General features: G+C 39.1%; 1 protein-coding gene across 3 annotated transcripts in view; it reads left to right on the top strand.

Moving 5' to 3' along the window:
- Positions 1–3,945: 3,945 nt before the first annotated feature.
- LOC128693526 (mucin-2) overlaps positions 3,946–15,000 on the top strand; it is a 156,617-nt gene continuing 145,562 nt past the window's right edge. For all 3 annotated transcript variants that reach the window (XM_070097409.1, XM_070097408.1, XM_070097411.1), the window contains exon 1: positions 3,946–4,320. In XM_070097409.1, coding sequence (XP_069953510.1) covers positions 4,236–4,320 — 85 coding nt within the window. In that variant the 5' untranslated portion in view covers positions 3,946–4,235. The remainder of the gene's footprint in view (positions 4,321–15,000) is intronic.

Raw genomic sequence — 15,000 nt, 5'->3', positions numbered from 1 at the left:
TTGCCAATAGAACAGGTTATTTTAGGGTGCCACAGGGTATCTTTGCAATCAAATTGGATTGTAGGGAGCATGGATGACCGAGCTTATCTCTTGGTGACCTTGTAGTTACCAGTGTTATACATAATGCTTTGTCTCTGGTATTGTATTACAGTAAGTAGAAGACCACCGGTAAGAACACCTTAGTCTTAGCTCTCTTCCGTTTAATAAAGCAGAAACTTAGATAAACACTTAATAATGCCTTCTGAGAAGAATTAGTGCATATGCAGATAACATGGAAAACAGAAAATTTTTTACTCCACATATGTGAATTTACAAATACTAATTTGCTCTACGAAAGTCATGAGAGTAAACTCTTTGAATGTGGTAATATTATATTTTATTAATTAAATTTTCTTAATTGCTGTAGGTAGAGGTGTATTGTGTTTGTATTATGATAATCAGATACTTCATGTAACACACCAAATGTTTTCTATCATTTACAATACAGGTTTATCTTTATGCAGGTTCGCGTTAAGAAAATTTGCTATTATATAATGTCTCATTTCTATCGGTAATTTTGTGTGTGAAACACATTTGCCATGTGTAACTGGCAAGGCTTACACAGCGAATGGAAGATTCTAATTATGTGGAATAAGTGTTGATGGCCTGATTGAGTGTAGTGCAGCTACCGTAGACCTAGTTTGCATTTAATGTGTAAAACAAGGACACCTATGCTGTATTAATCTCTGAAACTACATTTTGGTTTTAAAATTGGTCAAATTATTTTCCAGACAGTGGCAGTGCTGCCAGTATGTTGAGGCACTGATTGTAGAACTGTTTTTATTGTTAATGGTAAAGGTAATTTGTGGTACAATTTTGTACAATAAAGGCTTCTCTGCAATCAGTGTCTTACCAATACGTATTATTATTGTTTTGTGTTTACTATACGTAGATAAAATTTGAGTTTCTTGTCAGACAGTTGATCGCTTATGGTCAGTCTTTTATGTTAATATATTCTCATTTGTGAACTATACTCTTGTGATAAGTGCTATAATTTATTTTTCCTGTTTGTTATCCCTAGGCATGTATTTAAAATATGTGAATACCAGTAATTCTTCTGCAGTATTCAGTGTGGCATTTTGAAAAAATACAGTAGGTATAAATTTTTTTCAAGGAAATCTAATAAAATGTAATTCAGCTTTTAACCAACTTGTACCTTTTATTGAGTCAGTAAATATGGCAAACTTTTACAAGTTCAATTATTTTTAGAACTGAATCTGTCAATAAAATGTAAATTGCATTTCAGGCAGGCATCAAATTTGTGTTTAATCTCATAAGTGATTATTAAATAAGTTATCTGAAACTCGAACCTTGATGACCCGTGACCAGACTAGTCATGTAATTAAGTAGTCTTCCAACTGTCTGTCCATCCTTCATATTTTATTTTTGATAGTTGCCTATTGGCCATCCTTTTTTTTTTAAAATGTTAGGTCATGCCTCATGCCCTCATACAACTGAATGTGAGTCGGATAATGCCTAGTAGCCTCCACTGTGATGGATGACGATGATCATATTATGCACTGTATCCTCCACAACATTGAATACGAGGGCCACTTCATGCCTTGTAGCCTTCTTGGCATTGAAAGACTCCAGTAGACACTGTTGCACTTCATGCTCACTTATACCCACAGTTGTAGAGATTTTTATAAATACTGTACGTGAGTGTACACAGCTCTACAATCATCACTAATAATTTTGCTTGTGCCATTGTAGAATCTGTTAGTTCTTTATATATGTGCACACCTGTAGAAGCACATTAAAGTGCATGGCATTACATTTATATATACACAAGCATAAATTTAAAACATTACACATGCATGCAGGTACACACGTAATGCAGATGCACATAAACTCAATTGTGTGTGCAGTTCTTGCCACACATCCACAACTACTTAATACCCCGGTTATATAGCTCACTCTGTTGAAACATTACAATATTATATGCTATTTTCACTGATGTTTATAATTGATAATTTTCTTTTCAGGTTTTTTTTATTTGTGACAAGTTTAAATTGTTTTAAGAGATCATTATGTACCTTGATTGAATGGAATGCTGATAGCACTAATGTGATTTGTCAGTATTCTAAATAAATTTATTTAATATTTGATTTGGTTTGGTTACAGAATTGAGAATTATAGGCAAAACTAATTTTCTTCAATAAATGGCAAATTGTTACATTGTTTGATTCTTAACCTCCTGTCTGTTTAAGTATCTACTGTAAGTAAGTTTATTTAGGCACAGGTACACATAAGTACAATTATCATACATAGTGTAAGTTACCTTGGATAACCCAGAAAAGGCAGAGTGACTTATTTCCATTGGGGTCCTTGTTAAGACAGTGATAATGGAATGAAATGTCAAAGATGCAACCAAGATTTGTATGCTTAGAACAGCTAATTTTGGTGCTACTACATCTCTCTCTCCAATGGGATCTTCCCGATGCTTGGTCACACTACCATGGTGACGGAGTTTAAGTGTCCTGGTGCCTCACCACCGTAAGAGTCCGGTAACTTATTAACCTCCCTCCTTCCTTCCCTCCCTCCTTCCCTCCCTCCCTCTTAATCTTCAATAGCAAGGAAATTTTCCCTTCAAAATTTGCTGCCTTATAGCCTGTGACTTGTTAGAAATTAGTCTGTATATAGGTGATGCAAATATGAAATTTTACAAAAATTGTTACAAAGCTGGTATGACCCTTATGGGTTTAGTGCTTAGTTATAATAAAAAGCTTTATTAAAAGAAAGCTTAGCATTCACTTTGAGCTGTGTAATTTCAGTTTGACAATTTTAATAATTTGTTTCACAAGTAATAGCTAGTGAATGCCTCTTCTTATTGGCTTCAAACCTTAAACACTGGTGCATCTTAATTGGAATGATTTTCGGTTGTGTGGGTGTTTGCCAATTTTCTAAAGTAATTTTATTGAATTGGATTCCCTTAAAGAATATAAATCAATTATTTTCCTATTCCCTTATGCTGGTGAGGGGCTCTTGATCCAAGAAATTTGATCTGTGTTCCAGTTCCCTGAGCTGTATGGCCCCTGTAGATTTAGTGATTCTTTTAGATTATAATCCAATTCCCTGAATTAAGCCTAAATGCCTTCCAACCCCTCCCCCACAGGTGCTGTATAATTCCTACGGGTTTAGCGCTCCTCAAGATATAATCTTAGTCGTAAGATGCTTCAGGCATTAAATATGGAAAGTCCAGAAGCGGTACAGTAAAATTTATTTAACATGATCTAACGAGAACCAAAAAAAAAATCAAACTATTTTCCACACAAAATGGGGAAATTTGCACCCACACGCTTGAATTTCACTCTGTTGTCATGTTAGGAGGCACCTTATTTTTTCACATGTGAAGCTGCCATGATAACTTGCTCACACTAACAACATGACAAGTCCATAAAATCACTTGTATTCACTCCGGCCTAACATTCTAACACCGCCTTCCAGATGCTCAAGCCCATACCATTTAAAACCTACCCACCCTTCTTTGGACGTTCTCTCCTTCCTTCCACCTCGGATTTACGCTAGGTGGTGAATGCTTTTTAAACTAACCATCATTTTCACATTATTATGTCTAAACTAAATCTTCATGCCTGTCAGAGTAAACCGGCAAACTAAAAGATAAAAACTGAGAGGGTTCCAGGTCACATCCTTAGGAATGCAGCGAAATACCGAACCAAACCTAGGTACGATCTGTACCATATCGGGAATTGTCTTATAAACTACCCTTGGCGTCGAAATACTATAATATAGCTTAAGAGGTGTGAATAAACACAATGTTTCTCTTGTCACAGTTTCTATCAGAATGGCGCAGATGTCACTTTCTCCTGCGTGTAAACATGGTGAGTATGAGAGGTGGCAACCCCCACATGTTCCTCCTGCCTTGCGGGCCACCTTGACGTCAGTGCCGATGGAACGACTAAGGGGGGAGTGTGTCGTTCCTGTCTGTCCCTTTTGTGTAACCAAATATATAACATACACATTCAGTGCTTTAAATGTAATCATACGCCCACGCCGAGTGCAATAACGGCGGTGGGATTACCTTGTAAAGTCGTTAACACTGGAAAAATGGAAACCATTAACTGATAGGCGAAGTGCTGCTCCTGGAGGTGGTGGTAGAATATTATTAGTGCTTATTTGAGTGTGTGTGGAGTGGCAAGCATGACAAGAGTGCCAGTGTGATCAAGTTGGTCAGCATGAGTGCCCATGCTAGCCTCGGGGTGCCATGCACCTGCAGGATTATATTAGCAGTAGTCCTAGTGTGCACCTTCCCAGCTGCAGGTGAGTGTGTCTACAGTATTATCTTGAAAACTATCTTTCCTTCCTCCTCCTCCTCCTCCCCCTCCCCCTCCCCTCCCCTCCCCTCCCCTCCCCTCCCCTCTCAACCTCTCTGTCTCTCTCTCTCTGTCTCTGTCTCTCTGTCTCTGTCTCTGTCTCTGTCTGTCTGTCTGTCTCTGTCTCTCTGTCTCTGTCTCTCTCTGTCTCTGTCTCTCTGGCTCTCTCTCTCTCTCTCTCTCTCTCTCTCTCTCTCTCTCTCTCTCTCTCTCTCTCTCTCTCTCTATCTCTCTCTCTCTCTCTCTCTCTCTCTCTCTCTCTCTCTCTCTCTCTCTCTCTCTGTTTTTAAAACGATATTCATAATTCATACCCCATCACTTTGACAAAGATATATAACACTATAAAGTCATATTCACGGGATACACAATAATGGAAAAGTAAAGGAACTGTATAGCTCCCTTCAAGGTCTCTTGATCCAAGGAATTGGAGCCAGCATTCCATAGATCAAATCCAATTGCTTCCCATTGCCCAGAGGTTGTGTGATCCTTAACAGCTGGTTACTTTCCCATAACTATATTACTTCCCTGCCATTCTCAGCTGGTTTAGCGCTTCTTTTTGTTCATAATAATAATAGTAATAATAATAATAATGTCATTCTCAGTGTTCATGTGGCAGAAAAAGACCAGCAATCCTGCCAGAGTGCAAAACGTTTAACAAGGTTCCGTTATAATCTTTTACGAGAATACGCTAGTACGTCGCTGGATGGTTGGAATGAGTGTTTTCCTTCGGCTATAGTGACCGACTCCCCTCAAGGAAGGTTCCTTGATGTTGGTGAGGGGCTCCTGATTTAGGGAATTGGATCTGTGCTCCAGTTTCCCGAATTAAGCCTGAATGCCTTCCACATCCCTCCCCCCCAGGCGCTGTATAATCCTCCGGGTTTAGCGCTTCCCCTTGATTATAATAATAATATAGTGACCGACTATACTCGGCGGAACTCGGCCATTAATTTACATTATACACTACTTGCAACTTATGTACGCCAAGGTCTACAAACCATAACTGACATCAGTGACATACTACTATATAGAAAGACCCTTGTTATGCAGAGCATTTCCAGCAAATTAGGTCGATTTTACCCCCAGGATGCGACCCACACCAGTCCACAAACACCCAGGTACCTATTTTACTGCTAGGTAGCTGTATAGCCCTTGTGGCTTAGCGCTTCTTTTTGATTATAATAATAATACTGCTAGGTAAACATGGAGAACAAGTGTCATAAGGAAACACGTCCTAGTGTTTCCACCCGTACTGGGGATCGAACACGGACATCAGTGTGTGAGCTAAGTCCGCTACCAACCGAACTACGGTGAGTGTGCTTTTTTTCGGCTATGGTGACCTACTACTACTCAGGCATTAATTTACATTTTAAACTACTTACAACGTATATGTTCATCAGGGAAGAAGTATTTCACGTGTCAGTTTTCATTTTGGGAGGTGTTGGCATAATTAGTACATATATTTTGGCAAGGCAGTGATGGAGTGAATGATGGTGAAAGTTTTTCTTTTTCGGGCCACCCTGCCTTGGTGGGAATCGGCCAGTGTGCTAATAAATAATAAACATAAAATTTTGGTTGTGAAGCTTGTATAAACCGATCACAGCTTTAGTGCCACTTGCCTGGTCGAATGTCAACAATAACCCACATCTTCCGATGGCGGAATAAGGTTAGGTTATTTTACATTGGGTTAGGTGGGTTTCATTAGGTCTGGTTACTTTTGTTTTACCATTTCCATAAGAAAACGCAATCAACTGCAGAACCAGCTGAATATTTTTCAATCCGAGCTGTAACTAATATGACCGAAATCGACGGAGTAGTATTAGTGAACTATTACCTTACCTGTCCTTCCTCGGGTCACTCTGCCTTGGTGGGAAGCCCTCCATGAATTTATATTGATATGAAGCGCTAAACCAGAGCGAACCATTCACCTTAATGAGTTGAAGGCTCGATCCTCTGTCTAGTCATCGTGGACCTGTCTGTGATCCGCCAGGCTGTTGATTTATTCCCCCCAAGGAAGGTTCCTTGACGTTGATCTAGGGAATTGGATCTGTGCTGCAGTTCCCTGAATTAAGCTTGAATACTTTTCACATCCCCCTCCCCCAGGCGCTGCATAACCCTACGGGTTTAGCGCTCCCATTTGATTATAATAATGTTGATTTATTAACCCTTCAAGGGGTGTTCCATGATGCCGGCGAAGAGCTCTTGATCCTAAGACCTAGAGTCACTTCCCCTCCTCGGATCAGACCCGACTGCCTCCCATTCCCCAGGTTTGTCGCTTCTCTATGAAGATATTAATATATTGGCAATGCTGTATGAACCAACCCTTAATATTTAACAGGCGAGGATGTGAAGATAATCCCTTAAATTTAAGGAAAAAGAGAAACCCCTAAAATAACACGCAAAGGAGGAAGGATATAAATGAGAATTACCCAAGTGGAAAACCCAGACTTGAGATGGAGAAGAATACGAGGCGTGGAGTGAGGCGGCTGTAGTAATAATAATGTAATAATAATCTTTATTTCTACAAGTACATGTATAAGGTATACAGGCCTAGCTGACATCAGTGACGTACTAGTATTTAGAAAGTTTCTTGTCATGCAGAGCATTTCCCGTAAATATGGGCAATTTTGTCCCCAGGATGCAACCCACACTAGTACACTAACACCCAGTCGACAGCAGGTGTCTTAAGGAAACACGTCCTAATGTTTCCACCCGTACCAGGGATCGAACCACGGACCTCAGTGTGTGAACTGAGTTCGCTAGCAATGGAGTCGTGTATGATGACTTGCGGAAGTGTGCCGTGTATGATGACTTGCTGTAGTATTCCGCGTATGATGAGTTGCTGAAGTATGATGTATGATGACTTGCTGTAGTATGTTGTATGATGGCTTACTGAAGTATGCCGTGTATGATGACTCGCTGAAGTATGCCGTTTATAATGACTTACTGAAGCCTGGTGTGTGATGACTGAAATATTGAGTATGATGATTTAGCTGTGTGTGGTGTATGATGACTTACGAAGTGTGGTGTAGGATGTGACTAAAGTGTGGTTTATGATGAGTGTGAAGTGTGGTGTATGATGACAAGCGCGGTATATGATGACTGAAGTGTTGTGTATGACTTGCTGATGTACATACATGCATGGAGAGGCTGACCTAATAAAACTTCCTTTGTATCAGTGCATAAGGTACTAGCGAGAAGCCTCATGGGATAACCTAACTTGTACAGTTGTTTTGGTTTGCGGATGTAAAAAAAAATGGAATTACTCATTTCTAATTTGCTTATTTTACATCAGCAGACCGACACAACAGAACAAGGAACGATATCCCTTTGGTCTTCTCATTATTACCTAAAAATTCAGCAGATTATTTACTTCGGTAAGAAGCCTAAAGTCGAAGAAAAACTAAGGTGGTCTCAAATTATCCAAATACGATAAGCAGATACTTCAGTGAATGTTTGTCTTTTCAAAATAATTTGTGGGGACTGTGATAAGGTTTACTCTGCTCGAACTGGGAAGGACTTTGAAACCTGGTGGAAGACCAGAGTTTGATCAAGTATGGAAAGGATGTACAGACAATATGGGGAAACAAGCTGTTATATGGACAGAGGTTCGCTCTGTGTCGAGTTTTATCAAGATGTGAATTGATGAATTTCTACACAAAGCAAGAAGCACTGTTCCAGTATAAGCTTATTCTGTTATCATAACGATCATCCAGTTCACTGGGGATGGGAATTCCATAATAATTTACCCCAGAAGATAATAAGAGTCTAGTTACATCAGTAATATTCCCAGCTCTACCATTTCCTCTGGACAGTGGATCTTGAGGGTATTTAGTGTTGTGATATTCATTAACTATTATTCCAAGCTTACCCTGGGGTCGGAATCACCAGACCATCGGTTATAGAACCATTAGCTGCACTTTACAAGCTACACTATGGGAACATTACTACTAGAAGATACTGAAGGATTTTCGTCTGAGACTTGCGTCAGGAACTCGTCTCCTCAAGATTAATAAACATACATTTCCACAGTGAAGAGGACCTTAGATACGAAGCGAAATATTAAGTTTGCCTTTTGCTTTTCCAAATAGTGTATGCGTGACCATATATATATATATATATATATATATATATATATATATATATATATATATATATATTATATATATATATATATATATATATATATATATATATATATATATATATATATATATATATATATATATATATATATATATATATAATATATATATTTTTTTTTTTATTATACCGGCCGATTCCCACCAAGGCAGGGTGGCCCGAAAAAGAAGGCACTGTACTTCCCATCTCCAGGACTCAAGTCCGGCCTGCCGGTTTCCCTGAATCCCTTCATAAATGTTACTTTGCTCACACTCCAACAGCACGTCAAGTATTAAAAACCATTTGTCTCCAGTCACTCCTATCAAACACGCTCACGCATGCCTGCTGGAAGTCCAAGCCCCTCGCACACAAAACCTCCTTTACCCCCTCCCTCCAACCCTTCCTAGGCCGACCCCTACCCCGCCTTCCTTCCACTACAGACTGATACACTCTTGAAGTCATTCTGTTTCGCTCCATTCTCTCTACATGTCCGAACCACCTCAACAACCCTTCCTCAGCCCTCTGGACAACAGTTTTGGTAATCCCGCACCTCCTCCTAACTTCCAAACTACGAATTCTCTGCATTATATTCACACCACACATTGCCCTCAGACATGACATCTCCACTGCCTCCAGCCTTCTCCTCGCTGCAACATTCATCACCCACGCTTCACACCCATATAAGAGCGTTGGTAAAACTATACTCTCATACATTCCCCTCTTTGCCTCCAAGGACAAAGTTCTTTGTCTCCACAGACTCCTAAGTGCACCACTCACTCTTTTTCCCTCATCAATTCTGTGATTCACCTCATCTTTCATAGACCCATCCGCTGACACGTCCACTCCCAAATATCTGAATACGTTCACCTCCATACTCTCTCCCTCCAATCTGATATTCAATCTTTCATCACCTAATCTTTTTGTTATCCTCATAACCTTACTCTTTCCTGTATTCACCTTTAATTTTCTTCTTTTGCACACCCTACCAAATTCATCCACCAATCTCTGCAACTTCTCTTCAGAATCTCCCAAGAGCACAGTGTCATCAGCAAAGAGCAGCTGTGACAACTCCCACTTTGTGTGTGATTCTTTATCTTTTAACTCCACGCCTCTTGCCAAGACCCTCGCATTTACTTCTCTTACAACCCCATCTATAAATATATTAAACAACCACGGTGACATCACACATCCTTGTCTAAGGCCTACTTTTACTGGGAAAAAATTTCCCTCTTTCCTACATACTCTAACTTGAGCCTCACTATCCTCGTAAAAACTCTTCACTGCTTTCAGTAACCTACCTCCTACACCATACACTTGCAACATCTGCCACATTGCCCCCCTATCCACCCTGTCATACGCCTTTTCCAAATCCATAAATGCCACAAAGACCTCTTTAGCCTTATCTAAATACTGTTCACTTATATGTTTCACTGTAAACACCTGGTCCACACACCCCCTACCTTTCCTAAAGCCTCCTTGTTCATCTGCTATCCTATTCTCCGTCTTACTCTTAATTCTTTCAATTATAACTCTACCATACACTTTACCAGGTACACTCAACAGACTTATCCCCCTATAATTTTTGCACTCTCTTTTATCCCCTTTGCCTTTATACAAAGGAACTATGCATGCTCTCTGCCAATCCCTAGGTACCTTACCCTCTTCCATACATTTATTAAATAATTGCACCAACCACTCCAAAACTATATCCCCACCTGCTTTTAACATTTCTATCTTTATCCCATCAATCCCGGCTGCCTTACCCCCTTTCATTTTACCTACTGCCTCACGAACTTCCCCCACACTCACAACTGGCTCTTCCTCACTCCTACAAGATGTTATTCCTCCTTGCCCTATACACGAAATCACAGCTTCCCTATCTTCATCAACATTTAACAATTCCTCAAAATATTCCTTCCATCTTCCCAATACCTCTAACTCTCCATTTAATAACTCTCCTCTCCTATTTTTAACTGACAAATCCATTTGTTCTCTAGGCTTTCTTAACTTGTTAATCTCACTCCAAAACTTTTTCTTATTTTCAACAAAATTTGTTGATAACATCTCACCCACTCTCTCATTTGCTCTCTTTTTACATTGCTTCACCACTCTCTTAACTTCTCTCTTTTTCTCCATATACTCTTCCCTCCTTGCATCACTTCTATATATATATATATATATATATATATATATATATATATATATATATATATATATATATATATATATATATATATATATATTATATATATATATATATATATATATATATATATAGATATATATATATATATATATATATATATATATATATATGTATGTACAAAACAACCACTGTGAAAGAGTAGCGAAATTCCAAGCGCTTTCTTGACTACTCACATTGTCAAGGAACTATCATAGTTCCTTGACAATGTGAGTAGTCACGAAAGCGCTTGGAATTTCACTACTCTTTCACAGTGGTTGTTTTGTATATTTTAAAATCACCTGTTTACTGTGATCTTATTGCATATATATATATATATATATATATATATATATATATATATATATATATATATATATATATATATATATATATATATAGTCATACTTTGTATACGACATACACAGTGACTTATATTGTAAGTATAAATTATAAAAAATTGAAAGTGTACGTGAAGAATTTTATGATCTCACAACGAATCAAAAATATTAAGTCTTCATATATATACATTTCCGCCATGGGCGTGGTGCAGGGACGACACGAAATTTCTCTCGTGATAATATAAAATTCTGTAGTTTATGCTTTAATGTAAAGCTTTTGTAAAGCAACGTGAGTGGAACATTTGTGATTGATACCGTTGATGACTTATTGATTAATTAACGCCATTGATTAATTATGATTGACACCGTTGATGAATTATGGTTGGCAGCGCTGATGACTCGGGTATCTCCTAGCTAACATGGGCATCTCCCGCCTCGCCCAGGGTTCGACCCCGGGTACCCTCGGTTGTTAACCCAGCACGTTACCACTACCTTACGAGGAGGTAACACTGTCATCATGATTTGGCAATACTGTGGAGCTTTTTTGCGACCTGTCATCGCAGTTGGTAACAGTGTACTTGTATTTTAACTGTCATGGCGGTTAATAACACCGCTGATCTTTTTTTCAAATGTTGTAGTGGATGGAAAGATTGTTTAAGGGTGTGACTTTCATTCTGGTTGGTAATACTTAAGGAGTTTTTGTTATCACCGTGAATTGGTAGTGCTGACTGTAGGCGTGGCTGGTAACACTGTTGAGTTTTATATATTCTGGCGTGGCTGGTAACACTGTTGGGTTATATATATATATATATATATATATATATATATATATATATATATATATATATATATATATATATATATATATATATATGTATATATATATATATATTGGCGTGGCTGGTAACACTGTTGAGTTTTATGTATTCTAGCGTGGCTGGTAGCACTGTTGAGCTTTATAAATATGGCGTGGCTGGTAACACTGCTCAGCTTTATATATATACACACTAGCGTTGTTGGTAAGACTGACAGTATCATCGATCAGCATTATGGTCCCGTAAGGGCCATTCAGTGTCTGAGGCGTAGAAGATATAATCAGATTGGATCGAAGGACGGGGAAGGCCTCTCTAATGCCCTGGAACAAGAGCCCTTCACCCGCATATAAAATACTTTGAGGGCGTGGTCCCAAATCTTACACTCTGCCATAAAACATAATGGAGTCAGAGAAATTGTAGAAAGCGTGGAATTAATCGAGTGAAAAGCAGGCGCACCGTGAGCACCGTAAGAGAACATTGTATCAACATCCGTAGCTCCAGGCTATTCAACATCTTACCAGAAGATATCAGAAGCGCTGCTGGGACAAGTGTAGAAGTCTTCACCCAGGTGCTGGATCAACCAGGCTGTGATGGATATGTGGGGCAACGGGGCGCCAGAAGCAACAGCCTGGTTAACCAGGCTATCACCAGATGAGTCTGACCGGGTTCGGGGAGTAATTATTATTATCATAGGGGAGTGCTAAACCCGTAGGGATTATACACCGCCTGTGTGGGGGGATGGAAGGCATTCAGGAAACTGGAGCACAGATTCAACTTCCTAGATCAAGAGCCCCTCACTAGCATCAAAGAACCTCCCTTGAGGGATCTGGGAGTAGAAAAACTAGGAACTGATCAAAGGTAAAACTACCCTTTCCCCAGGAGTTGTATAATAATAAAAGTTAAGGCGATCAAGCTGAAAGCACACAGTAAATTATCAGTGGTTGTCAGTAAGTGGATTGAGGTGCAGGTGTTGCCTGAGGTGCAGGTGTTGCCTCTGGCGAACACTGAGTGTTGAAATTGATGGGAAGCCAGCCATGTCCCGGGGCTGTTCTGTCTCTTCTACGTGTGAAATTCTCAAGTCTCTTGTCCTTACCACCGACAACCAACGTTAATTCAAGACTAATTGTGTCAAGATTGCAAATGGTCGTCTTGTGTGTGCACGACCATGCAGGGGAAAGTGACACTTAGTATTACTTGTTAACAAGGCCACTGTGTACCGAACAAGCATAAAATAGATAATTATCTATTGTATAGATTAACATTTACATCCATTGCGAAGGAGGCAAATAAATCAACACTGGGATCACCAACGCTGTTTATTGTATAATAATAATATACTTGATAAGCAGTGAAGAAAGAGTCATTCAACTTTGTTGTTCTTAAAGATTATATTTTATTAACTGAATTCATAAACAAGAGTTTCATATGCTTTCTAAACGTAAAAAGGAAAACTTTCTATAATTATTACTTTGCTGTTACTTCATTATTTTAATATTCTTGTATTTTTATATTCATTTGAATTTAGCTCACCTACTATCTAAAGTTGTACTTATTAAAGTGTTTAAGTGTCATTTAAAAAAAAGTTAGTTAAGGGTTAGACAAAAACCTTGGGGGTGTAAGTTCCACTTGAGAAGCGGAAAGACTAAATTATCCTTGAAATATACAAGTTTTAGATACTTACGCCACCTTTCAAGGCGGGACCTTGATGCCGGTGAAGGAATGAGAGATATCAATCCATTTCTCAGATCAAACTTCTCACCAACCATTCCATGCCCCAGGTGCTGTGTGACCCTTACAGGCTTAGTGTTTCCCCATGAATATAAAGCAATAATTTAAATAAAGCGACATGGTCAAGACAACGCTGATCCTTATTACTACAGTTTCACTTTGAAGAGAAAGGAAAGTAGAAAGATGCAGCATGTTTGATACACTAGTCATAACCACAGATAACACTGTGGTCAGGTTAGCTAAAACTATGCAAAGAATAATCGTGAAGATATTAAAAAAAAATTCCCAGCCTTGTGTAAGCAGATGGTCCTCGTAGAAATTTCTCCTATTTATGTGCTTATAAATATTTAACTAGTTACTAGAGATTCTTTAGTGTTATATTCTACACAGAGCATAAATTCACCTGCTATATTTTATTGGGGAAATGGGCCATAAAAATCCGCTTTGCACAGTTAAACGTGACAATTGTTTAACTGGGTGAAACTGTGTAAGGTGCAGTCGTTTAGTGATGGAGACCTAGCAGAGGGAAGCGAGTGAGGTAGACAGTCATATTTAACACATGTAACATATTAACGTCTGCAGATGTGATAATCCAAGGAAGGCGAGATGTTTTGATAAGTGAACAGGTAACGAGAACCACCGAGAAGACAGAGGGAAGTGAATATAAAACAAAACCAACGTTTGCAGTTTGGTGTCACCGTCGCTTTTCCAAGTCTTGAATTATAGTTAAATGAGGAGGCTTGCTTAGAAGAAGCATATCCTCTGATATTCTACCACAGGAATTAGCTAAGTAGCAGTCCTGCAAGGTGGCTGATGCCTACATTAACTTCAGCTAACGGTGGCATTTTCTTCTGGCAAAAAGCTCTCCATAACGTGGGCTTTAGTTGGTCTGATGTGGGGTTTGGATTTGCTGACGTGGGTCTTAGGTTTCCTAACGTGGGTCTTGGATTCCTAACATGGGTCTTGGATTTGCTGACGTGGATCTTAGGTTTACTAACGTGGGTTTTGGGTTTCGTAACGTGGGTCTTGGATTCCTAACGTGGGTCTTGGATTCCTAACGTGGGTCTTGGATTCCTAACGTGGGTCTTGGATTTGCTGACGTGGGTCTTAGGTTTCCTAACGTGGGTTTCAGGTTTCCTGATTTGGTTTTAGGCTTCCTGACGTAGGTCTTAGGTTTCCTGACGTGGGACCTAATATATGATGACCTGATCAATATAGCTATAATATGTTGCCATTACGTAACCAGCCACTGGCTTACCGCTGCTCAATATCCACCCTGTAAAAAAGTAATATATATATGACGTAGTTTATATCCTCAAAAGGATGTCGTCTCTGATACTTTACAACTTTACTGTATATTGCCACGCCTGTCGATTATTTTTTGCTTTTCATAGCTTAATGTCAAGAGTTGAGATGTGTGGGTAGCCTAATGGAATTACAAT

The sequence above is a fragment of the Cherax quadricarinatus genome, chromosome 57 (assembly GCF_038502225.1).
Source record: "Cherax quadricarinatus isolate ZL_2023a chromosome 57, ASM3850222v1, whole genome shotgun sequence".
Lineage (NCBI taxonomy): Eukaryota > Metazoa > Arthropoda > Malacostraca > Decapoda > Parastacidae > Cherax > Cherax quadricarinatus.
The sequence above is the reverse complement of the archived record's forward strand: the minus strand, read 5'-3'. Positions and strand labels throughout refer to the sequence as shown.